The sequence below is a fragment of the Platalea leucorodia genome (assembly GCF_965183815.1).
Source record: "Platalea leucorodia genome assembly, chromosome: Z".
NCBI classification, from domain to species: domain Eukaryota; kingdom Metazoa; phylum Chordata; class Aves; order Pelecaniformes; family Threskiornithidae; genus Platalea; species Platalea leucorodia.
The window spans coordinates 31,965,808-31,992,913 of record NC_138858.1 but is presented as its reverse complement, the minus strand read 5'-3'; the positions used below and the strand labels follow the sequence as shown (position 1 = coordinate 31,992,913).

The 27,106-nt window shown below is 38.9% G+C and overlaps 1 protein-coding gene across 2 annotated transcripts; it reads right to left on the bottom strand.

The window, feature by feature from the left end:
- Nucleotides 1–502: 502 nt before the first annotated feature.
- LOC309602426 (uncharacterized protein) lies at nt 503–27,106 on the bottom strand. Of its 2 annotated transcripts, XR_014230659.1 has the most exons (8): nt 27,067–27,106; nt 23,491–23,655; nt 21,474–21,596; nt 17,853–17,900; nt 15,289–15,377; nt 13,675–13,767; nt 3,278–4,699; nt 503–1,841 (listed from the first exon to the last, which is right to left on the bottom strand). XR_014230659.1 is itself a non-coding variant. In XM_082335996.1 (7 exons), exons 2-7 carry the CDS (start codon nt 23,600–23,602, stop codon nt 4,511–4,513), a joined length of 654 nt encoding a protein of 217 aa, XP_082192122.1. In that variant the 5' UTR covers nt 23,603–23,655; nt 27,067–27,106; the 3' UTR covers nt 3,154–4,510. The 2 variants fall into 2 exon arrangements, 1 of the variants encoding a protein (XP_082192122.1); XM_082335996.1 differs by lacking the exon at nt 503–1,841 and having other exon boundaries at nt 3,154–4,699.

The window sequence follows — 27,106 nt, the reverse complement described above, 5'->3', positions numbered from 1 at the left end:
GGCAACAAAGTTACATTGAAAAACATTTTAGTTTTTCTCATCAGTGTCTGCTAATCACTTCAGTTGTTACTTGCACTGACAACAGTTAGGCTTGAAGCCCGCTACACCATCAACCTGACTAGAACACTGGAAATCTAGTTGCTTTCTCTTTGTAAATATTTTTATGAGAAAGCAGTGCAAATGTCAGTTTTGCTGCTGTAGTGCCTAACAGGGCAGTCTTAACGTTACAGAAAATATCATGCCTGTCAGCCACAACTTCAAAGTCCATGAAAGAAAAATCTATTTATTGCAGGAATTAAACATTCTGGTAGTAATTTGCATAACTTGTGAAATTTAGGTTACAGTTGTAGCTAGGTGTATTAGATCTTTTAGTTTTTAACATTATTAGAATACCTAATGTACATTCTGATTTCTTTAATAAAATTGTAATTTAGTCATGACTTTTAGTTTCTGGGGGAGGGGTGGGGGGGTGGGGGGGATCCTCACAGAACTGACCTGACTTCAATACAATGAGATGTGCTTACTGTATTTCCTGAAATCATTCAAATATTGCAAAGACTATTATTGCAAGAAAAATTACACCAGAAACGATCAGGTAAAATGACAGTAGCTTTTAAATTCACCTGATAATCATATTGCAATTACTTTTTATTTTCCAAATGAACCCTTGTTCTCCTTACACAGCTTTCTGCTCTGAAATAGCCCATGTGTTTCAATTTGGGTTTTCTGGAGATCAAGAGGGAATCTTTCTCTTGTTATGACATGTTTTCTGACACTGACTGTATTTTCCCTTGGGCTCAAGCCTGCGTGTAGTCTTGAAAACACTGTGCTTTGGGATGAAATCAATAGGATTTATTTTGTTTGCTTTTATGTGGTTCTGTATGTTTGTGTAGGTTGTATTGAATACTTTTGCTCTTTGGATTAAATATTCTGTAAGTTCTAAGACACTGAAGTTGCCTTTGAATCATAGAATCACAATATAATTTACATTGGAAGGAACCTCTGAAGGTCATTTTTTCAAACCACCTGCTCAAAGCAGGCTTACCTTCAGCATTAGATGAGGTTGCACAGAGCCTTGTCCAGTTGAATTTTAAAAAAACTCCGAAGATGGACACTTTATAATCACAAAACTTGTTCCAATTCCTATATATCCTTATCATTTTTTTTTCTTTACAGGCAGTCAAAATTTCCCTTTCTACAACTTGTGACTACTGCCTATTGTTCTTCTGCTATGCAGCTCTAAGGAAAGTTTGGTTTCATCTTCGCTACAATCCCCCTTCAGCTAGGTGAAGAGTCACCCTTTTCACCTCCAGGCTAAACAAACCCTGCTGCCCTAGCCTTGCCTCCTCAGATGCTCCATCCTCCTAACCATCCTCGTGCCTCTGCTCAGCCTTGCTCCAGTATGTGCTGGAAAGCCCAACACTGGGCATAGTACTGCAGATACAGCCTTACAAATGCCAAATAGAGCGGACAGTTTTCTTTCCTTGACTGCTTGGCTGCCCGCTTCAGTCATTCCAGGCACAGGAGATCTGAGCTCTGTATCAGTTGGAAATAAATATCAGGGTTTGGAAAAAGAAATATTTTTTTTTGTTTTCAGCCGCTGAGAACATTTTTGTAGCTTGCTGATGTGATGAAATTTGGATACAAGGTTACTACCGTTCACGCTTGAGGTCCACGAGATGGTGCTAGAGAAGGACAGCTTCAATGAACTGTATGTTAACATGGGCGCTGTACCTTAACAGCTGCCGTCTTTCGTCCTCGGTACTAGTTAGCCCATGTAATTTGCCAGAAGCAGTGAAGAGGGAAGCTGGTAGAGAATCTGCTCCTCTGCAGCTCTTCATCTATAGAGGGAATATGAGGAGTCACATTTAAAGCACACAAACGTCGGAGGAATTTAGCCTGCCTATGATTTCTTTGGTTAGACAAATTATGGACAAATAGAAACAAAACCAAGATGACGTTAAAAAATCTCTGTTTATACACACCTTCTACTTCAAAATTCATGCCACGTATATCTAAAAGCAGCAACACTCAAGGCAGAATACCCTTCTGTCTAGATGAGTGGGGAACTACGAGATACATACATATTATTGTATCTGTTGTAACGGCAGCATCATCACATCATCCTATCTAAGAGAAAAAGGCCCTTGGCTTCAGACTGTGAGTGACTGGAAGGGTGAGAACTTCACACCAGGGAAGAGGCATAAACAAGTCTTTGTCTGTTGATGTGTTGTGTTACTAAAGATCCTCAACAGAAATTGCGTGGATTACTTACAAATTTTAGTACTGTTGCAATTGCACTAATGCTAGATTGTTATTTTTTGTTTAGAAATTGCCAGTTTGAAGAGTTTGTATGAGCAAAATGAGAATTCAGGAAAGATTAGGATCCAGAAATTGTTAACTTCTTTTTATATGTACATTTATAGTTACAAAGCTGGGTGGATTTATTGTGTTTTCTGAGAAAAATTGTCAAATGGCATTACCATCTTATATCTCAAATCTGAAACTTTACAAAATTACCACTGCTGCTTTCCAAGGGCTTTTGTCCCTTAAATTGTTAAAAAAAAAAAAAATCTTATTTTTAAGGTAGATCATAAAAGTACAAAATTCTGCATATAACCATAGTTTAACTATAAAACAGACTCAAAATTCACTGAGGTCAACATTAATTTTTTGCTGACATCAGCAATGCTGATTTCATTAATATGCTTTGTATGAGCTTTATGATGAGTTGTCATCATTTCATCAAATTACCATCTAGAGAGCATGTTCTGTAATTTAGTAAGATGATCACATTACCAATAATAAATGTATGACTATGAAGTGTTAGTGTATCAGTTAGTGAAATTATTGTACCTGATACATAATCAAATTTATTTCTTGTGCAACGTAATAGATAGTGCTAAAATAATTCTAGTGTAAGGTGTGCTGAAGTCAATATCTAGAGTTTGGGGTTTTTTTCTTCCCACTGACTTCACTGAACTCTTAACAGATCCAGAAGTTGTAAGTATTATTTAGGGAATACTCAAAAGCTCTCCTCTGTTCAGTCAGCATTAGAAGCAACAGAATGATTTTCACTATTTGAAAAATACAAGCCCAGCAGTGAAACTCCACACTGCTAGTAGCGGGGGGTGGGGGGGGGGGAGAAATCTTTTAAGGTCTCACGGATCTTTGGAGTTTGGTCTACTATAGATAATTGCCTTATTGTAATGTGCATTGGTGTGATTGACTGATGTTAGGATTCCTATTTCAGGTATGCATTGCTTATTATACTTACACAGAACAATTCCTGCAAGTGCTGTGTAGCTTGTAGGTTGTTCCACTGCACCTAAGTGACAACCTCTTGGCATAGGTGCCTGATGTCTATCATTTACACATATACATTCCCAAATGACTTGCATCAAAGAAAATTGGCGCTAAATCACAGTGGGATTCCATGCGCAGCAGTGGAGAACCAGATCTTTAATACCTAGTGATCCTGTGTACACTTTTGGTTTGTCTCTTCTTGTATTTCAAATGTTTTGTGCCTTGCAGGGTATGGTCTATGGACGTTCCAAGTGTCAGCATCCTCCATTTCAGACTGACAAACCCTGTTGCTAAAAGGCAGGTGCTCTTACTGCTCCTCCAGTGTACCCCACATAAGCAGCTAGTGTTTATTTTATTCAGTCATTTTGAACATTTAATTATTTTTCAGATGCTGTTCTGCACTCTGCTTTGCAGCTGAACACGATTGCATTTCCCACTATGATTCAGAGGTGAAAGCCAATGTGTCAGAACAATTTTCTGCCAGTATTCATAGGCATCTGTTATGCCCCGTCAGTTCAATATGCCTCCCTCCCTATGCCTGCACATTGTGAGTCTGACGCTCTGTATACGTTTTCTTAGAGAGCTGCCATGCTGGGTAGATGCTGAAATTGCATAATGGAATATACGGGCTGACTCAGAGCTACAGGGGCAGAGAGATCTTTTGTCTAACCTTCAGCCTCTTCCTTTGTTCTCAGGTAGACCTGAGACACCTTTTCCACTCCTTTCCCAAAGTCAGCCAGTCAGGACATGCAGATATGCATTTAATAACTTCTAAATGTTTTCTTCTCAAGTTCAGGTGAGCTCACAAGAGACATCTTTTAAAAAGTAAAATGTTTACCACATGGAGAACTAACTGTGCTTTGTATTTCATATCCATGTATGCTTCCTTCTTTTTCCCCTGTCTTCAAAATATCCCCTATGTATTTTTCCCCTTTCAGAAGAATTCAGGTCCTTAAAACCATAATTGTGCGGGTAAGACACAAAGAAACTGATCAGTTAGTAAGTTTTTCAAACTTAGCCTTTCTCTTTTCCTGTTGAAAGTACAGAAATAAAGGATGTTACTCATGCAAAACGGTGACTTAAGAAATTACAAAAAAGTAAAAATTAAGCCAAAATGGAAGTTAGTTGATCTCAACCTTCCTTCTCTTCTGTTAGCTTATTATAGGAGTTGTATGGACACTTAGGCCTCTGAAAGGTAGACAAGTTACTTTTCCGGTAAGTATGACACCCTGAAGTAAAAATTTTTGTCCTCGTTGGGTTGTTTGTTTTCCGGCTTGCGAATATCAAGTGAGTCGTCATTCACATACAGGTAGTAACTTTTATCTTCATAGCATTGGAACTGCACTGAATCTCCTTGGTAATGCATGATGAAAAAGTGATTATCTTCACTCAGCTATGAAAATACACAAAGTAAAGAACATATGTTATATTTTTGAAGCCTTTCTATAGCATTTCATGTGACAAAAATTCATGTATGTTGCTGGCTTGTTGTATTTTCAAAGCTTTTCTCCAGTGACACATATTTGCCAATTTTTAGATAAACCTTTGGCAACACCTAATCATTTTGGGACAGATTGTGTGATAACTATGAATAAAACACCTGTCTCCCTTAAAGGACTGAGTATTTCCAGACCCACAGATGCATTCCTTTGCTTCACAAAAAGACCAGCACAGTTTTCCTCTGCAGTGTACCTGTTATTGGGATAATTTAGGATTTTCATCTCGTTATTTTCTTACCACAGACCTACCCTGTCAACTGCCACTAGCAACAAAATGTCAATCCACAGTTTTTCTTGCCTCTTTTGGAGTAAAACTAGAATGTTACAGTACCAATTACCCTTAAACAACTGTTCTTTTACCTATGATTTTTCTGTACATCTCCAGTTTCCAATACACTTTTTTTAAGATCCATCTTTGGAGGAATGGCTGTTGTCAAAACAGCCCCTCTGTGTATGTGGATGTGTTTGGGCTCTCTAGGCACCTCAGGGTGAGGACAGAGAAATAGTTACCAGAAAACAGCCCACCAGAGAGAGGAAGACTATGTGCTGAGAGGTAGTCTCTGAAACCATAAGCCCTGGAGACTAGTAGCCCTGTTAAATCTGCAAAAACTCAGAGCTGCTGAACTCCAGCACACAGCGGCACCCGCGATGGGTCATGCAGCCCACGCCACATCCAAGAAGGCAGTGGCTGCTATAGGTGGACAGAGACTACAGGGCAGTATATGTCAGCACGCCTGCTGAAACAAGGGACCCCGTGTGTGACTGTGCACAGCTGCCGGGAAACCCCCGGAGTGGGGGTACGCGCCCCTGCTCCTGAATGTGTGCACTGAGTGAGAAGGTAACTGAGAAGACTGTGTGAATAGTTATCTGCTGCTAATAGAAAGAGCTTAATTAATAAAAGGTTGAGATTTGTGTTTCCTCCAACTAAACCTCTTGTCAGGGAGCAGGGAGTTTGTATTACCTTTTGGGGAAGACTGAGATGGTAAATGAATGCATCATCATCAAGTTATTTCATCTTCCCTTTTGAGTGATCTGTTGGAGCACTCTTATCCCACTTACAAGACAGTTGTATAAATCTGACCAGTCTGGTGTATTATCATTGTGCACGATGCTTAAGGGGACCTCTATAATGAAATGAGTGCTTGGAGGAAAGCAGGAGGATATTAAAGGGTCCCAGCTATGCTGGAGATTACAGCATTGGCAGTAACCACCTTTCCATGGAAGGAGGAATGTGTCCTTTCAGCCCATATGACAACAGGGGATGGAAAGAAAATGTCTTGCAGTTATTGCAGAGTACATGGAAGAAACTTGAGGATATGCCTACTGTATTAGCAAAGCTATAAAGGGAAGCAGCTAAAACATTTTGTCCTGATCAAGTCAGTGTAACAGCAGAGCATCTGCAGCTTCAATCCAAAAATTCTGTTTTCAAAAATACTATTAAGAAAGTTGAAGACAATTTGCCTTTACGAAAGAAATACCTCCTAGGGACTCAGAAAGGTAATAAGGAAATAGAAGTGGAATAAGAGAATCTGGTGACTTCAGAAAACAGGAAAGAAAACCTGCAGAAGCAAGGAGAGGGATTAATGTGTACACTGCAGAAGTTCATGCTAGAGCAAGGGAGACTCCAATGGGATCTGGTAAAGTGAAGCCAAAACTAGGCACTTGCAAAAGCAGATCAAGATGCAAAAATTAAAAATACCTGCTGTATCTGCATGAAATGATGGAAAATTAGATGGAGAGCCATCACAGGAAGATGATTTGGGGAATGATATTGTGTGACTGGGAGAAGAAAGAGGAGTGGGGAGTAGAAGCATATCCAAACATTGCTAGGGCTGTGAGTTGCAGCAGATCATTGAAGAACAAGGTGTTTTGCAGGAAATCATGACACAGATAAATTTCTATTATGGCCTCTTAAGAAGGCTGATGAGAAAATCCGGAGAATATGGTGGACTACTGCCAGATAAAGTTTATCCTGAGGACAGCTCCTATGGCAGCAGGCATGCCTGAGAGATCATTTGAAAGTTCCAAGAAAAAAACGACTGGTTCTCAGTTATAGATTTGACTGTTTCTTTGCCATTGCATTAAATGAAGAACCAATTTGTAGGTTAGGTTTCACATTTAGTGACAAAAAAATACACCTTTACTCATGTCCCTGTCCCAGTTTCAGCTGGGATAGAGTTAATTTTCTTTCTAGTAGCTGGTATAGTGCTGTGTTTTGGATTTAGCATGAGAATAATGTGATAACACGCTGATGTTTTAGTTGTTGCTAAGCAGTGCTTATACTAAGCCAAGGACTTTTTAGCTTCCGATACTCTGCCAGTAAGGAGGTGCACAAGAAGCTCGGAGGGGGCACAGCCAGGACAGCTGACCCAGACCGGCCAAAGGGCTATGCCATACCGTATGACATCATGCTCACTATAAAAACTGGGGGAGTTGGCTGGAGGACAGCAATCACTGCTCAGGGACTGGGTGGGCATCAGTCAGTGGGTGGTAAGCAGTTGCATCACTTGTTTTTCCGGAGTTTTATTTCTCACTCTTCATTACTATTATTTTTTTTAAATTATTATTATATTTCAATTATTAAACTGTTCTTATCGCAACCCATGAGTGTTCTCACTTTCACTCTTCCAATTCTCTCCCCCATCCCACTGCGGGGGTAATGAGCAAGCAGCTGTGGTGCTCATTTGCCGACTGGAGTTAAACCATGACAGTCCCATGGGTGATTCACGATGCGCTTGCGATAGCATATGTATGCTCATGTTAGAGAAATGGTATAAATGTCTCCACAGGTTAAAGAAAAAAACATTGTCTTATGGAATAATATGTCAGTGATGGGAGCTACAGAGAAAGATGTGAAAGAGTAGTATCCAAGTTTTACAATAAATAGACTCAAAATTATTTAAAGTCAGTCTGAATAAGGCACAATGAACATAACCCCAGGCTAAGTTCAACTGCTGCACTCTAAACCAGGAAGCAGCTAAAAGATAAGAAGGAATAGGTATGAAGGCCAGCAGAAACAGAACAAATTACCTTACATTGTCATGACATGTTACACAGAAGACTATAGGGCACACTACAATCTACATTTTGCCTCAGATGAAAGAAGGAAATAAGCACATGATCAAAAACCACGAGTCGTATAATGATGATAAGGAGACTAGTAAAACTGAGCTGCCACCTCAATTGCTATGGACCTTGGAAAGCATTACAAATTAATTATATGGCGCTTTGGATTTGTGACTAAAACAGGGTTGATGACATACCAGTGTTCTGGCTATTGCTGAGCAGTGCACACGCAGCATCAAGACCCTTTCTTTTTCCCACTCTGCCCCAGCAAGTAGGCTGGGGGTAGGCAAGAGGCTGGGAGGGGATGCAGCTGGGACAGCTGTCCCAGACTGGCCAAAGGGATATTCCATGCCATATAATGTCAGAGTCAGCCATAAAGACTGGTGTAGAGGAAGAAGAGGGTGGGGTTTTTTTTGCTTCCAAGGTAGCTGTTGCTCAGAGACTGGCTGGGCTTTGATCTGCTTATGGGAGGAGGTGAGTATGTACTTTTGCATCACTTTTAGGGTCCTTTTTTTGACCTTCACATATTATACAGTCTCTATCTTGACTCACAAGTTTTTTCTGCTCTTGCTATTCTCTTCCCTGTCCCACTGGCAGAGAGTGGGATTGAGTGAGTGGCTGTATGGGAGCTTGGCTGCTGGCCGGGGCCAACACACCTCTGCTTTTTTTCTCACAGATGGTCCTGTCCTGACAAATAGCAAGGCTAAGCTTCCAGCCCTGGGGCAGTCAGTTCCAGGTGTACTGGATATCCCTCACATGAAAGCAAACTGTAGCCTGCACTCTGCTGCCAAAGGGATCAAGAAAAATGGTTCAGCAATATCAGTTGTAGCATACACTCTACTACATTTGACTCCCACTGATATTGGAGCTCTAGGACATCTGATATGGCAGCATTCAATGGTGGCATGGCTTTGTTCAGGCCAGAATAGTCCACTGTTAACTTCCATCCTCCACCAGAGTTTCACACTGGCCATATGGGACTGCTGAAGGGGAATGAACCTTGCTGTTCACTCCTTTGCTCTCCAACAGATGAATCAACTTATGGAGCCAAAAAAAAACCTCAAGCTGCATGCTGGGTGCCAAAAAGGACTGTGGTGGATTGACCCCAGCCAGCAGCCAAGCACAGTAAACATGGCATCATCACTACTGACAAGATCAAAAGTTCTGAACCAAGATCATTCTATGGACCTCACTTGCCAGATTTTGCCTGTTTGGAGCTTCATTTTCTTTATTTTGGCCTATTTAACTGGAGTAAAGAGTAAGTCCCACAATAAGGTCTTTCATGACTGCACAGCTAACCTCTGACTAAATTGGTCTCTGTCTTGTTTACTTTCATCTAACTACTCAGCAAAGTAGAGAGGACCCTAGAATAAAAACTGCTACAGCTCTTAATGGAGCTTTGAGAGTTACAGCCCTCCAGATCTCAATCTACCCAGGCTGACTATTCTAGTCAAAGTTTTGGGAAAATGCTGTCCAGTTATAATAACCTAATAACCCTGCATTATCTGCCAAGGGACAAAAACTTGAAGAGGAGCAGCCAGATCTACTGATAGAATTGTTGGCTTCAGTAATCTTTTAAGCAAATGTGTTAAGTCAAGAAGGAATTTAGGAGGGGTATCAATCAAGAAACGAAAGGGAAAGGAAGGTTTGAAACTGAGGGAAAACTGAGTGCTACTAGTACTTAATAAGAGCTGAAAGGGTTAAGTATACATATGCAAAGGTCTGAGGGTGGTAATGTATCATGAATAGTAAAATATCATGGTTGAGCCAGAACAGAAATAACACTGAAGAGAGATAGTACAGATATGTACTGAAGGAGATGTGTACTTCTCTGATAACCAATATATAATCACTAAAACCTGCACTTCTGGAAGAGTAAAAAATAAATAGTAAAGATTTATACATAATGAAAATGGTAAAATGAGAACATTAAAACCTATACATACATGTAACAACACAGAATGTAAACAACTCTCCCTGGTAATTCCCCCCTCTACTATTTGTTCCCCCTGTACTCCTTCCTCCTACGATCTGTTCAGCTGCCTGTGTCCCAAGGATACAGACCCAGCTCTGATACTACATGGCTGCGTAATTTTGGTTGAGACTTCTAAGGAAACTGCTAATTTATGAGACAGCCTGCAAGAAGATAAGAAGGGCATGAAACATTAGCAGTCCAGTTGAGAACTCCAGGTCAAATCAAGCCATTAATGTCAACAGTGAATGCTAAACAAACCTCATTTCAACAACATAACCCTATGCTGTTTTTTTCAAAAATGACTGCGATTGACACTTTCCTGTGCATGGGCTACATCAAGTGACAAAGTTTGTAAATATAATCTTACTTGTGCTAAAAGAGACTGTATTGGTTAGTAGGAGAATTATATATAAGGGGTGGGAAACATCCCATCATTGTCAACATGTTGTGGGGAGATAGTTGGGAAAACATTTTCTGTGGTGGAGCTAAAGGGAAATACTGTTCTGTATCTCTTAATTCTAACTGTTGTGTGGTTAACTGCATTTGCTTGTATGATATTATTAATTATGATAAGCATGCTCTATTATAGAGTTAAAATAATTACAGTTATAGGTAAATGTAAGCCTACTCCCGAGTGAACTGCTGGGGTTGGCCTCTCCGCTGCTGCTCCAGCTGGGCGACCACAAGTGTGTGCACCATGTGAGGAGTAACTGCATTTGTGATGCAAACAGTTTTATGCATTTACCAGTATAGTGTTGCAACAAATAATGGTTGTGATCTGTGTTACCTTCCTGACTTAATCCCCTGTCAGAATAAGATGTTATTATAAACTATTATTATTGTTGCTACAAGGTGTTATTGTTTTATTGTGATAATAACAGCCTAATTAATAAAAGACATTTTAATAAATATTGATTGTGAACTGTGGCTCCATAAGCCTTGGTTATGGAAATGGAAATTTACAACACTTATGCAACTCTTCCTGCTGGTATAACAGCAGGCTCCACAGATTCTCATGTTTCTGGTAATTCTGCTGGCAGTCTTCCTATAAAAAAAGGAAAATGCCTGTCTTTAAGATTTACTGTTAAAAGCTAGCAGACTAAATATCCCATTACAGCACCACATAGCTTTGTCATTGGCCATGAGAAGTATTTCTCCATCTCAGTCAACTGCTCCCGTGCTTTTTCATCCTAAGGACAGTGGAGGCTTAATTGGTCACACCAGAAATTACTTTCTGATCAGTGCACTCATTCTAGAAGGTTTATTAAGAATCTCATGATTCAGACTTGACTATGATTTTGCCTCTTGGCCTAACTGGATGTGGTTCAAGTGCAGGCTGCTGATTTCTCCTCGTACAAATGAGGAACATTTTTTTTTCTTCTACTTGAAGGTATCACCAAGAAACCATGATAAGTAGATCACTATCTGTCTTCTTAGGCAACAAATGGGTTCTCAAAATAAATCTTTCGTTTTAATTATCTGTTTAGAAACCCAGAGTGATGAATAGGTCTCTACAGGCAACTGTTACAGCTTGTCTTTCCAGCTGTCCCCCAAAACTTGCAGCCATCAAGACACTAATTCTTTCCCTCTGAACAGCTCCACTTAAAAAGGCATATCTTTTTCAATAAAAAAACATATGAAATACATTTTAGAAGAATGCAATATGACTGTGATTGTCTACATCATACAAGGAGGGGACTAGAACTTGTCTTATAAATACCCTAAGCTTCCTTGCTTTCTCCTCCTATGTAGAGCCAAGGAATACTTGTGGCAAGTAAGTACTTAGCAGGAACTTAAACTGAAGGACTCACTTGGATCTTCCAGGCCCAGTATGTGAGAGATTTGTTCATTAATTACTAAAAAAAATTAATTGTACTGTAGCTTGTACCTTTGAAAGACCATTTCAAAATGCATTCAAACAAGAAACTTCTTGTAATTTCAAATTACCAGGATTCCTTTCTGATTTAGGAAAAATGTTAGCAATGTTAGAAATATTAGGCTGGGAATTTTAGGTTTTCAGTGTTCACATTCACTATTATGAAGTTCTGAAAGCTCTCTGATCCCAGATAACTTTAATTTTGATCACTGAAATTGGAAAGATCATCTTTTCAATCCCCCTAAATAGTAAATCCACTGGACTACAACCGTTACAAAAATTATTAGCTACATTTCCTTAGTTTTACATTTTCTCTAGGTTAGAATGTCTAAGATATCTTGTAGAAAAACTAAAGTAGTTTCCTTCCTGTGTTCACAATGTTTTATCATTTCTATCTAGAGAAGAGCCAACAAAATCAAGCTTTGGTCACAAAACCAAAACCACCTGGCTACCTGTATTTCTATACACAATGCATTACTCCTGATTTATAATCATCTGCTGATACAGAATTCAGTCTGAAAGTATTTCAGGGACTTCTCACTTTTAATTTCTTATTTATATTAAATTATATATATATCTTTTATGGTTTTCATAGAATCATAAAATCATAGAATTGTTTAGGTTGGAAAGCACCTCTGAGATCATCAAGCCCAACCTGTTAACTTAACTGCCTGGTCCACATCTAAACCATGTCTCTAAGCAGCACATCTACCTGTCTTTTAAATACCTCCAGGGATGGGGACTCAACCCCTTCCCTGGGCAGCCTGTTCCAGTGCCTGACAACCCTTTCAGTGAAGAAGTTTTTCCTAATGTCTAAATATCTAAACCTGCCCTGGCACAACTTGACGCCATTTTCTCTCGTCCTATCGCTTGTTACTTAGGAGAAGAGACCGACCCCCACCTCGCTACAACCTCCTTTCAGGCAGTTGCAGAGACCAATAAGGTCTCCCCTCCGCCTCCTCTTCTCCAAACTAAACAACCCCAGCTTCCCGAGCTGCTCCTCATAAGACTTGTGCTCTAGACCCTTCACCAGCTTTGTTGCCCTTCTTTGGACAAAATCCAGCACCTCAGTGTCCTTCTTGAACTGAGGGGCCCAAAACTGAACACAGTATTCAAGGTGCGGCCTCACCAGTGCCAAATACAGGGGCACTATCACCTTCCTGGTCCTGCTGGCCACACTATTCCTGATACAAGCCAGGATGCTATTGGCCTTCTTGGCCACCTGAGCACACTGCTGGCTCATATTCAGCCAGCTGTCAACCAACACCCCCAGGTCCTTTTCCACCGGGCAGCTCTCCAGCCACTCCTCCCCCAGCCTGTAGTGTTGCCTGGGGTTGTTGTGACCCAAGTGCAGGACCTGGCACTGAGCCTTGTTGAACCTCACACAATTGGCCCCAGCCCATCGATCCAGCCTGGCCAGATCCCTATCTAGAGCCTTCCTACCCTCCAGCAGATCAACACTCCCACCCAACTTGGTGTCATCTGCAAATTTGCTGAGTTTATTACTTCCCAGAACTTTTTGACTATTTCTTAAAAATATCATTACTTTTGTAAACTGACCCTTCTAGATCTGCTAATATGCTCATACAGATTTTCTAGATCTTGTCTAAGAATTTGTACCAGCTGAAAGCTACTTTGTCTCTCCCTGCATTCTATATAAGTATAACAATACAAGAAACATCTCCATCTTTCATGTTTTAATTGAAAGTCAGATATTTTGCCTTTAGACTGAAGGATGTACTCACACATACAGATCAAGTCAAAAGTATGGAAAAGTTCTTATTTTCATTTTTCTGAGGAAAATACTAAAAATCAGCTGAAGTAGGAAAGTAAACAATTAGTTGCTCTAATGAGTAAACAGCAGGATACATTTAGCTGCACTTTTTTTACACCTATGTTTGCATACACTCTCTCACACACACGTTTTTATTTGTTTGATCATGATTATATACCTGTTTAAAGTCAGGATCTTCATGGTTGCATGTTTTCATGTTGCATCTTTCCACGGAAGGATAATCTGGCTCTGAACAGGATGCTTTTAAGACCTGTGTTTACAACCACCTAGATTGGTAATTTTGTCTTCATATTTTGCTCTTTTAATCCACCAAATGTAGTATTAATTCTAAAGAAAACTCTCTTTTTTGATAAAGTCCATTAATGATTACATTCAAATTATCCAAGGTGAATAAGTTGATAAGTTCTCAAAACACTTCCATGAATATGTTCATCTTTTACCATTGGCAGTGCAAAATGAATTGGGTTGAAAGCAAATACCAAAGACAGTCCTTCAAACTGTTTAATGCCCAGATTCTATTTTGCAATGCGGCCAAGACTGAACCATGTTGTAAAAGAATACCAAAACTTTATCACAGATAAGGAGCCTTCTTATCTTCCATATCAGAATTCCCATAGAGATTAAGAAAATTATTTGTATTCTGCTGGAAAAAGAAAGGTCCACGATCTTCCAAGGTTTTTACATATTCAGGAGACACTAAATATGTCTTACCTCATTTTCAGATAAGAACTGCTTTTAATCATGTCAAGAAATGTAATCTGGTATAACTTGGTACTTTAAAATAGGTGATTGGGAAGTAAAATCCATTAGGGCTCAACACTCAGTTCTTTCCCTGATTTGGTGGAACACCTTTCAAAAAATTAATTTATGAAAAGGTAATCTCTGAACCAGAAAAATCCTTTTAAAATAGTTGCTCTTTCAAGGACAGAAAGAAAAATCCCAGTGGGATAATTATTATAAATATAATTAATGTATCTTGCAACATACATTTCCCCAGATAATTTCAGGAAATAGATTTTATGGAAAGTCATCTGTAAATTAGAAACAAATTAAAAACATCAAAAACTTAATTTGAAGAAGCATTTGGCAATTTACACCATCATGCATGGCCAACATTAGATGAAGGGTCATTCTTTATCTCAATATAATCTGTGTAACCAGAGCTTCTTAGACCTTTGCCCTCTTTTAGAGGGTAAATTCCAACATAACATTCTTCCTCAGACAGATTTCAGTAAAGGTTATAACCCTCCAACAGGGAAAATTATTCCTGCCTGCTCTTCCTACCATAAACAAACCTTCACAAGACTGGAGAAAATGAGAATGTTCTGACAACAGATGGAAAATGTTTAAAACAGGATACTATGTTCAGCTGTATTTTCTTTCTATCACATTCCTTATCTTGTACTTTGGGTTGATTCAGAGAAAATAATTCCCCTCTTAAATCATCTCTTTCCAAGGCATCATTCCTGCTTCTTCCTCCCCTTTTATTTCCTTCATGTTTTCTAGTTAAAAAGCCCCCTCTCCCTCCACAGAGACTGCAACCCAACATCCCCAACTGTCCTGTAGTGACAGTAGTCAACTACCTAACCCAATGATTTTTGAAATAACCTACTTTAAATATTTCCCCAGACAGCATAGAGGGAGATAGTCAGAAGTTATGAAATGTGGAAGGTAGTAAGTAAAGGAAAATGAATTTGAAAAGGTCTGGGGGGGAAACTGTTCTATAGTAAGAAAGAGTACCCACAAGTTACAAAGGAAATAAACTTCTTACCTTCAGAGAGAGTTGCTTCTTACCCTTGCACAGTAGGACAAATTTATTAAGCTTTGATCTCTGTGTGAGGATCACCAAATTTTTAGAATCTGTTTTACATAGAGGAGAATATTGTAATAAAATGTGTATCATTTTGTAAAATGAAGCATAGCCGAAAGTATTTTGTAAAAAGACAACATTCAGGTTCACTTTACATCGATAGGCATAGGAATAAAAACAAATATAATCACTCTTGATACCATTCTCTTCTGTAAAGTATTTGAAGTCTATCACTTTGTGATGCTTTAAATTTGCCATATATATACTTTATTTCTTTTATTTGAAATATTTTATTTCTTTTTATATTTACTTTATTTGCCATATATATACTTTATTTCTCTATATTTATAGTTAATGTGTAGAATATCAGTTATACATGAATATATATAATATGAACTACAAAGGCTTATATATTAGTACTTAACGCATACATGTAATATACATGTTTATGTAATATACCTGACTATGTATATGTCGCTACGGAAAATGTAGGATTTTTTTCCCTTTTATTTCCTGCATGCTTTCTAGGTCAAAATCTTTCCACTGTCATAATTGTGGGTGCATTGGATTTATTCGCTTTTTAGATAATACTGCTTTTTCAGCTGCAGGAAATAACAGTATATCAATAACACAGGATACTCCTCAGCCTGATAAACTGACAATATTCGTTACCTTTTGGTACTTCAAGGCCTCAGCAAAAAGTAAATAAATTAAGGTACCCTTTGTCAACTGATACAGCATACAAGAGCATTACCTAGCAAAGCTCGTGACATTAATAACTATCCAGTGATGTTATAACTATCTGACTACCTTGCAGATTTACCTCAAATAATAACACTTGTGCTTTTAAAAGTATCTCAGGTGTACTGTTTAAGACAAAAAATATAAAAGAAAGTAGCAGTTGATCTATATTCTATACCTGAATACAAATTTTACAGAAGTTAGGTAATTATGCATTAACAGTTGCAGTTAAGGAGATTTTTTTTCATATTATCAAAGGTATTTTTTAGCCTTTGAAGGATATTCAGAATCAGCAGAACATATTCATCCCACCTGACTGATTTTAGCTGGTCTAATCCTGGCCCTGATTTTAGTTGCCGTAACTTACCCTAACTGTAATGCTTTTGTGGAAGTCTTCTGAAGGAATTTTGTCCGAGCCAGCTACAGCATGAAAATAGCATAAAAATCCTTAAAAATTGAGACACGCTCCAGCCTAGTGTATTTTACTCAGTTTACATAGGTACTCAGATAAATGTAGTAGAATGTAGAAGGTCTAAAATTCTGCCATTTTTATTACTTTTTGTGGCATCAGTTTAGATTGAGTCAGCTGCAATTGTCCAGCTTCAGCTGTAGCATGTAAGAGGCATGTCAGCAGCAAGACAATTTCATATCCAAGTCAAGAGTGTTCTGACTTAGAGGTAAGAGTGGCAACAAAAGAGAGATGCAGGAGTCCAGCCAGTTGACCAGGGACATATGTTAATATGAGTTACATCCTAACTATCCTTGGCTTTCTCCATCTATAGAGTTTATTGTGATTTGCTTATACATTGTTTAGTCTGAGTAAATCTGAAGGAGTCTAACTTCCCCTATCACCTCTGAAAAACATGACAAGTGGTCTATCAGGCAGACAGTGAATGGCAAGGAAAGTAAGGAACTTTTCCATTATTTCATATGTGATACTTTTATTCTCTGATGGGCTTTGGATGAATTACCTAGCTTCTCTGGTTACTGAAACCTTACCAGAGTCTAAGGGGCAATTTTACAAATTCATGCAAAGGAAATGCTTTGAAATTAACTAAATACAAGTAACCAATTCTTGCTTGGGGTGTCCCTGAAATGCAAAGTGTTGGAATTTGGGAAGGTATCAATCTTTTATACTGTTACCTAGAAATCCTCATTTGGCCATTGTTCAAGGTGCAGTCCTGGACCAGATGGATATTTGCTCACATCTATTACAGCATCCCTTTATGGCTGAACTTGGAATACATTTCTCTTCTACTGGAATACCTGGAACTAATATATCTTCGATTTTCCCAATCATTTCTTATGCTTACAATATGAAAGTTCCAAAAATGTGCTTCCCAAAAATGTGCTTCCTCTTTCTTCATATCCATTTCTTTTTTTTTTCCTTTCCTGTTACAACACGTCTTTGCTAGCTGAGACCCATATACCAGCAATAGAGCACACCCACTTTTCTTCAAAAAAAATTGGATTTTCTAGCTTGTATACATTCTATTTCCTCATATACATTTGTCTTCAGTCCAAACCATTACTCATAACTTGCTAAGGCAAATTTTGTAACTTCGAAGATTTCTTCTTATGAAACACAGAAAGGCTCTTTCATTTTTAGAACTGTCCAGCAACCTGACCTAAATGAATATCTGGTCTAATATGTTATTACTAATGTCAAGTCTATGTATAAAACATTACTAATTTATTTTCCTACTCTCAAATATCTCTTCAAAACCAGAGCCTAACAGAGAGAATGATACCTTTGATACCTTTTATTCCCACAGGAGCCTTACCAGTAACTGCTGGTTCATTCCTTGTGAACACGCTTAACCACGCAATATCTAAAATACAAAATATTTAACAAATATGTGGAATTAGATAGTCATACTCTTCAAATTTAAAACATCACAAACAATTTAAAGAACTGCTTTAAAACATAATCTGAGAAAGAGTGTGTAATAGCAATAGGTATCAGACTTCATTTCCTGCAGGTCTCTGAATTCATGTAACCCGGAAGACCGTACCGTTAGGCTTGTGAACAGGTATGCTGAAGTCTGAACTCTGAGTCTGATAAATGTATTGATTGATTAATTATCTTTTGCAAAAGAGAATGCACCTGAGAAAATAGAGGCCAGTAATGAGATGCAAGGCCTAAAATGCTATCAGAAAGAAGCCTGAAATTCTTTGGCAGCAGATGTGAGGACCCTAACACGAAATGTACAAGACTGGAAAGCAACAGGTAGCAATAGCAGGGGGCTTCTGGCTTTTCCATCATCAGCCTGAATCACACAGTCAGCTATCTAGAGAAGGCATCACCCACTTCAGGTCAAAGCCACAAATATCCAGGTTACAGCTGATTCCTAATATGATGTTGTCTTAACTGTATCATCATGAAAATATTTTTGTGGTGCTTGTGCTTACATATGTAAGAATAACATATAGTATTTCCTTTTTTTTCTTTTTTCTTCTAGGAACATCAGTATCTTCTACATTAGGATTGTCACACTACGAATCTATTCACAAACTGCTTCTATTGCATACCTATGCAGGTTTTGGTTCTGTTCATAAATTAGCAATACTAGTTGTATGAGTTACTTCAAAATTCTATGAAGTTATCAAGTAAAAGATACTTCAAAAGATATAAAGCACACTTAAATACCTTATCAGTGCAGCTGTCATTATTCACAATTTAATAGAAAAAAAAAATTTAGTTTATAAATTAAGTTTTAAATTTATAAATAAAATAAAATTGATAAATTTAGTTCATCAAACAAGCCTTTCTATATCTTTATCTGAGGCATAAATAATAAACTTCTCATTCACATAAAAGCTAGGTTTTTGTAAGAAAAAAAGTTTCAGGAAGTTGACAGATACCTTAAAGATTTCAACTTTTTCCTGTATTTTGGTTAGAAATATGGTTTATTGTTTTTTCTCCCTACTTTCACATCTCTGGAAAATGTATATTTCTAGAATAATTGCATTTGTTGTTATTTGCCTCCTCTCTACCAAACGAATACTCTCTTAACAACTACTTCTGTGATGTTAGTTGTGATATCATCTTTTGTGTCAATTAGAGAAGCCCCATTTGAGATAAGAGTTCTATGAAAAATAAAATAATCCTGCAAATTCCAACATCTTCTCTATTTTTCTCCATTTTGCCCTTGTGTCTGAGGATTATCTTTGCTTTCACTCTCCTAATAGCTAAGCATCTAGCCTTCCCATTAACTCAAAAGGGAGTGAACAAAATAATAGTCTTATCGTTTAAGTATATTACGTACTACTGTGGAATAAAAGGTTTTTTATATCACTATCAATATTCATAAAGATGCGATATAATGTTATGCCTACAGAAAACATACGATCATACAATCATAAAATCATTTAGGTTGGAAAAGACCCTTAAGATCATTAAGTCCAACCATTAACCTAGCACTGCCAAGTCCACCACTAAACCATGTCCCTAAGCACCACGTCTACCCATCTTTTAAATACCTCCAGGGATAGGGACTCAACCCCTTCCCTGGGCAGCCTGTTCCAGTGCCTGACCACCCTTTCAGTGAAGAAATTTTTCCTAGTATCCAATCTGAACCTCGCCTGGTGCAACTTGAGGATGTTTTCTCTCGTCCTATCACTTGTTACCTAGGAAAAAAGACCAACCCGCACCTCGCTACAACCTCCTTTCAGGTAGTTCATAGAATCACAGAATACAATCATACAATAGAATCATAGAATCATTTAGGTTGGAAAGCACCTCTGAGATCATCAAGCCCAACCTGCTAACCTAACTGCCTGGTCCACATCTAAACCATGTCTCTAAGCAGCACATCTACCTGTCTTTTAAATACCTCCAGGGATGGGGACTCAACCCTCTCCCTGGGCAGCCTGTTCCAGTGCCTAACCACTCTCTCCATGAAGAAATTTTTCCTAATATCTAATCTAAATCTCCCCTGGCACAACTTGACGCCATTTCCTCTTGTCCTATCACTTGTTACTTGGGAGAAGAGACTGACTCCCACCTTGCTACAACCTCCTTTCAGGTAGTTGTAGAGAGCAATAAGGTCTCCCCTCCGCCTCCTCTTCTCCAAACTAAACAACCCCAGCTTCCCGAGCTGCTCCTCATAAGACTTGTGCTCTAGACCCTTCATCAGCTTTGTTGCCCTTCTTTGGACAAAATCCAGCACCTCAGTGTCCTTCTTGAACTGAGGGGCCCAAAACTGAACACAGTACTCGAGATGCGGCCTCACCAGTGCCAAGTACAAGGGCACTATCACCTCCCTGGTCCTGCTGGGCACGCTATTTCTGATGCAAGCCAGGATGCCATTGGCCCTTTTGGCCACCTGGGCACACTGCTGGCTCATATTCAGCCAGCTGTCAACCAACACCCCCAGGTCCTTTTCTGCCAGGCAGCTCTCCAGCCACTCCTCCCCAAGCCTGTAGCATTGCATGGGGTTGTTGTGACCCAAGTGCAGGACCCGGCACTGAGCCTTGTTGAACCTCATACAGTTGGCCCCGGCCCATCGATCCAGCCTGGCCAGATCCCTATCTAGAGCCTTCCTACCCTCCAGCAGATCAACACTCCCACCCAACTTGGTGTCATCTGCAATCTCACTGAGGGTGCACTCAATCCCCTCATCCAGATCATCGATAAAGATATTAAAGGGAGCTGGCCCCAGTACTGAGCCCTGGGGAACACCACTCATGACCAGTCACCAACTGGATTTAACTCCATTCACCACCACTCTCTGGGCTCGGCCGTCCAGCCAGTTTTTAACCCAGCACAGAGTGCACTTATCCAAGCCGTGAGCAGCCAGCTTCTCCAGGAGAATGCTGTGGGAGACAGTGTCCAAGGCCTTACTAAAGTCCAGGTAGACAACATCCACAGCCTTCCCCTCATCCACTAAGCGGGTCACCTTGTCATAGAAGATCAGGTTGGTCAAGCAGGATCTTCCCTTCATGAACCCATGCTGGCTGGGCCTGATGCCCTGGTTGTTCTGTATGTGCCCCATGATGGCACTCAAGATGACCTGCTCCATGACCTTCCCCGGCACCGAGGTCAGGCTGACAGGCCTGTAGTTCCCCGAATGCTCCTTCCGACCCTTCTTGTAGATGGGCGTCACATTAGCTAACTTCCAGTCAGCTGGTACCTCCCCAGTTATAGAAAGCGATAAGGTCTCCCCTCAGCCTCCTTTTCTTCAGACTAAACAACCCCAGCTCCCTCAGCTGTTCCTCATAAGACTTGTGCTCTAGATCCTTCTGCAGCTTTGTTGCTCTTCTTTGAACACGCTCCAGTACCTCAATGTCCTTCTTGTAGTGAGGGGCCCAAAACTGAACACAGTACACATAACAGTACATTAAAAAACGTCCTATAGTACTACATATATGGTTGGTGAGTTTTCGTATAAAAAGCACACTACCTTCATGGGATTGTGAATCCTTGGTTGATATTTCATGATGGCCATCTTCATCTATGTCAAAATGCACTGTTTTTGAATCTTCAGTCAGTATATAGCATTTCAGAGTTTCTCGCAGACTAAACACTAATAAAGAAGAGTTGTAATTAATCTTACTAGCAACAGAAAAATGGTAAAATTCCATAATAAAAAGATCAAGTGTATTTTTATAGCAATCTTTGCTTGAAAATCTGTATTTATTTGAACCACGAACAGTATAGCCAACATATAGAAATTACACAGTGGGCTTAGGCAGCTGGTTTTGGGGCTGGATGGTGGTGTGAAGAAGGAAAGCAAAGATTTCTTTGCTTGGAAGATTATCTCAGTGAGAAGAAGAGATGTATGATGAACCTTTTGGAGACTTAACATGTGCAAAAACTTGAGCTTGAAAAAATGGCTTCCAACCCAAGATGGATAGTGTAAGAAAAGCGATTGTGGACAACCTGCAGATAGCTGTGTTGAAAGAGACTAATGGGGACAGGAGGAATTTGAACACAAGAGAGGGGGCCTAAATTAGCAGTTGGCTGGTGAATGAGTAGTCTTAAAGTGGGGGAGAGAGTCCTGTGGGGAGCCAGAGCCAGAGCAGGGCTGTGCACAGGAGCCTGTACACAGAAAGATGTGCAAAACACAGAGTTAAGTTGTAAGTAAATTTTCATTCTGAAGAAGAGAAGAGGTGAAGTAGGGAAAGTATCTCTGCAGCATACTGTTTCTAGATTAGTTTTCTTTATTTCATAGGTAAGTACTTGCCTGTTTCCCAATTTTGCACTTTGAAAATTGGATCTGTGTACAGACAAGAGTTCTAGGTTAGAGTGTATACGGCTGCCTAAAATAGCAGCGTTTACTTCGGGGACCTGACATCTCTTACTGAAAAAAAAAAAAAAACCAAACAGGTCTTCATAGCAAAAAGCTGTTAGGGGGCGAAATTGTTCCCTATCACTACTGAACACAACTGTGCTGTTCTGGATGTCAGAAGGATGTTGGTCCAGCCACTTGGGTGTCAAACACCCACAGAATAACACGAAAAGGCACAATTCTTATTATGTTAGGCTGAACATTGTTTTACTGGAATAGGTTTGCTACTTTCAAACTCATTTATGACATTTCTGAGTTCACACAGACCTCCATGGTATGCTGTAAGAGAAACAGTCCTTTCTTTGCCAGAATAATTAGGTAAGTAAAACAACAGGATACTCAAAATGCACCAGCGGTGACACAATGTTCTGGGAATACATGACTTCACCACAAACTTTGTTACTCATTTTATATTGGTGTACTCCATCTGAAACAACTGTATTTAAGCAGACATTTGGAAAAAACTAGAGGTGTTTCCAAGAAGCTTTCTTTCCACCTTGTTTAGGCTGAGCAGAAACTCTGCATGTACAGAGACAGACGATGCACACCCTGACAGCCCAAGTCACACCCTACAGAAAGTGGCACGTGTGACATGTCCTGTGTTGGACCTTCGGCACATGCATAGCTGATCTATGTGTGGGCAAAGGCCTTCTCTTTAAAGGCCTAGCAACTATGGCCATCGGGCTCCCAGAAAAAAATGGCTTTTTCTAAAAAGCAACAGGAGAACAACTACAATAATCAATGCAGCAAACCTTTTAAAAATGGTTATATTATAAAAGTTATAGTGTATGAATTCTACTTTTAACTAGAATTACAAGAACTAGTACAGTGCCCAAAATAAAATGGTTGGCAGGCCTGCTATGCCATTCACTCTTTTTTGGGGAGGTATAGATGTACTTTAGGAATTACCAGTCTGAATTTGTTGGTGTGAAAAATCTAATGTCGCTATTTTGAGGAGTATTTCTGTACTGGTTTTAAAGGCAGCTTTCATTTTTTTGTTCCTCCAGGTATTTTTATTTTTGGCATTATAGATAAGCTGTTCCAGACACTTAATTCAGTTGGATTCTGCTGTGGATTGTAATCATGTTTCCAAGATTACGAACATATCTGTCACTCAGGAAAGAGTTACCTGACTTTCCAGAAGGTGTTTTCCCAGTTCTCAGCAGAGATTGCCTCTTAGCAGACTGCCTTCCACGGAGAGACACTTCATATGGCTTTCTGCGGCCTGAGCGGAGCAGCATTGTGGAAGCACTCAAGAAATCCTGATAACCTGAGTTGCCTCTCTTTTCCAGTCCTAAAGTAGGAGTTAGAATTCATCAAAATACTTTATGTTTCAGTTGAGAAACAAGTTTGCAAAGAGTATAATTTTGATAAATGACAGTTAAAGGAAGCAGAATGAACTCAATAAATGTTTTACTGCTTGCATGACCCAAGCCTGGGTCTTGCAAGGCAAAAATGGTGTTGTTTCCAGTGACGGTAAATCAATTATCGATCTGCACTTCCACTAAGATGCAGTTTATCATGGATACAGTTGTGTTAAAACAATATATTTTAAAAGACTACCCCTTAGATAAAATATAAGCAGTTTATGTGACTTCAATTTAATTTATTTATGCTTCTCAATCATAGTAAGCTAGCTACACTTTGCTAGCTGGATTGGAAAATCATATTCTTTTTGTCCTTCAGAATACAGTCTAATTTTCAAAGTATTCATAAACGATTGAAAATGATGCTAACTTCAACACAGCATAATCTGACTTTCTGTAAAGACATGCAGCCATATTGCAATCTTAAACCAAGGTTCAGGAAATGTTACCTCAGGAATGAGGACTGGAGATTGGAAATTTGAGGAGTATATTAGAATTATTAATGAATATCACAAGTGACCAGAAAAAAAATCAATCTCCTACCATTAGCAACCATTCATACTTTCAAATTATTAATGTTTCCTTTACAATTCAATAATTTGACTTCAGTGTGCTCTGGATTTTTCAAATGTTGTTGTATTTGTGACTATATTTACAAAAAATAATGCACTTCAGTTTTTGAAGGCTAGATGAATAAAAGGATTTAAGCATTACCTAGGCTAGATATCCTAAGGAGAGGCTGGTGTCTAAAAATGGGAACTACATTTACTGAGGAACCACGCAGGCAGCTAATAAGATATCCTGAGGATGCAGCTTAAATCACTGCGTTTCAGAAAAGCTAAGGACCTTACTTTGGTTTGAAGAAAGGGAAACTGGAGTTCCCAAGTCTATACACTCTTCTGAAGTCAACTGTTTATGACAACTGTTTATAGCAAATGCAGACCAAAGAAAACAATGAACTTAAATTTTGTCTAGTACCCTGGTGAATGAACCAAGCAAAGATAGGTATAATTTTAGCCTCATGCAGCTTTCCACAGAATAACTAAATATCAGTTAGGCCAGAAAGATCATGGCTCTGACACTACTGTAATGATTTGTGAATTCACCTGGGGGGAGGGGGACTTCCATCTTCTGGTGTGGTTCAGTTCACTGAAGCAGAATTTCGCATTAAATATTTACGTGAAACGGTAGAAATGAAAGACTTCTGCCCCTGGCAATTCTCTTTTTACTAGACTAGGAAGGCTAACTAAGGCTCTTTTTCACTCTCTTTGGCTCTTTAGTTATAACTAAACATCCAGTTAGGTCATTGAAAAGTGAAACATTTATTAGAAAGAATTAACTTATTCTTCCTAGTAAAGATGTCTCATTTTTCAAATGTCTGATAACTTGTAGTCAGAGACAGAAAGACTGGGCCTTCTTCATCTTGCTGAAATTGCTTTATCATTGAGCATGCTAAACAAAAGAGAAGACCCTTTGCAGTTTTGCACTAAGTCTTAACTGGGACCTGACCTCTGCAAACATCTAACTGAATCAGGCTCTGCAGAGTATGTGGGCAGTAATACTAGCCTCTGGATCTTGAGAGACGTTAGTGTGCTAAGTGTTCAGCATTAACAAAGCATCAAGACTTCGTTAGATCTAGGATGCTCAAAACCAGACATTTAATCCCTTACAGAACATGCCTACTGAAAACTGAAGTGCAATTCTAGCTTGGCTGCACCCAATCAGAAGTTCTGAAGATCCCAATTCCTGATATTTATACCCGTGAAGCAGTCAGGGAATTGTCTGCTGCTGGATTTGCCCTTTATATACTGCAGTTACTAATGCCAATTTATGTTGAGTTAGTCCTAAATGCTTAATGAAATGATTTTTTTTTTTTTTTGAGAACCAATGTGATATCATGCAAACGATCTAGATTCAGTCTTGCATCTGTGTTATCTATATCTATGACTATAAGAAAAGGAGGATGATTACAAGGCAAGATCCTGAAGAATTCCTGAAGAGGGCAGGCCAGTTGAAAGAAATTTTCAGAAGCATATTTAGGAAAGGGATAAATTCTTAGGAAACTTTATATGCAGAAAGATAGACAGCTAATCTTGAAGTTCTTAAGAACTGTACTTAAGCTTAATTATTTCGGCTTGTTTGAACAAGTAGAAAATTGAAATGTAGAACTTCACCTCTGTTAGCTCTCCAGAACAAATAAAGCTCTCTACAATAAATAACAAAAGCTTCTATAGCTTTAATTTCCTCACATGTCCCTTAAGACTGAGTGACATATAAATACTCCCATTTCAATAAGCCTTTCCTCTCCTGCCATGTTCTTACATAGATGTCACCCAGTCCCACTTTTTTTCATTCTTACTCATAATTTTGAATGTTGTATGTCTCTCCCTAGGTCTATTTCTTTCCTTTAATGTCTTTCATGCCCATTTCTTCAGTTCTTTTCTCTCTTCTGTAAAGTAAATGCTGCTTGAAGAGGGCTAGGAAGAGTTGGATACTGTTCTTGGCTGCAGACCTAGCCAGCGCTATTTGTTTTGGAAACCTGTGTCTGTTTTGTTTTGCGTCTAAGCTAAGTACAAGGGAAGCAGAAAACTTGAGCTATAGCTCTTTAAACTACCGAAATCAGATATACTTGAGCATGTTTGTGGCCAATGCCAACAAGATCACAAGCACAGGGAGTTTGAAATTTTTTCCTGCTACATAGACCATATCAATTAATTTATACGAAGGGAGCAAAGAAAATCTGTTATATAGCTTCTCTGGCCCCCTTAGTGATCTCGTTTGTTCTTAGCCATCATTCTCTCTTCCAGTTAACCCCCAGACACATCTGATCATAAAATTAAATCAAATTCAGTACAGGAAAACAGAATTCAGAATTTTGGAGTTCATCCACATGGTGGTAGGATCGAAATATTATCTCATACTGTATTGGTACATTCATAACAAGGTATCTCTAAGACCATTAAAGGATCGGACCTGTTTTTGTCAAGTGTATTGGGTTGCAGCTGACAGTCCTGCTTCCAAAAAACATAAGTAACTCCTCCAAGTTTGTTACAATTTAACAGTGGATTAAAAAGAACTTTTGGCATCCTATAGCTAAAAAATAATGAGGTTATCGTCTCTTTCAAATCAGACAGACTTTATGAAATCTATGCTCTAAACTAGATATAGAAATACATAAAAATAGACATAAACTAGAGTAAGGAAGAGATCTCAGAAGCAAACTTTAAAGTCAACTGAAAAAAATCACTATTTGTTAGAATCTAAACAAGCAGTCTGATAAAATAATCTTAAATTGAAGCCTGCTTAAAACCCTGCTGTAATCTTCCACTCTTGCTTACCTTATTTTGCTTGCTATTGTCTCTGCTGGGATACTTCTAC

Coding starts and splice junctions, on each gene's coding strand:
- LOC309602426 (XM_082335996.1), bottom strand. CDS start 23,602: ATGCTGCTCCGCTCAGGCCGCAGAAAGCCATATGAAGTGTCTCTCCGT. Junction 13,768..15,288: donor AGAAGCAACTCTCTCTGAAG/GTAAGAAGTTTA, acceptor TTGTAAACACAG/GTCTTAAAAGCATCCTGTTC. Junction 4,700..13,674: donor AAGATCCTGACTTTAAACAG/GTATATAATCAT, acceptor GTATTTTCATAG/CTGAGTGAAGATAATCACTT.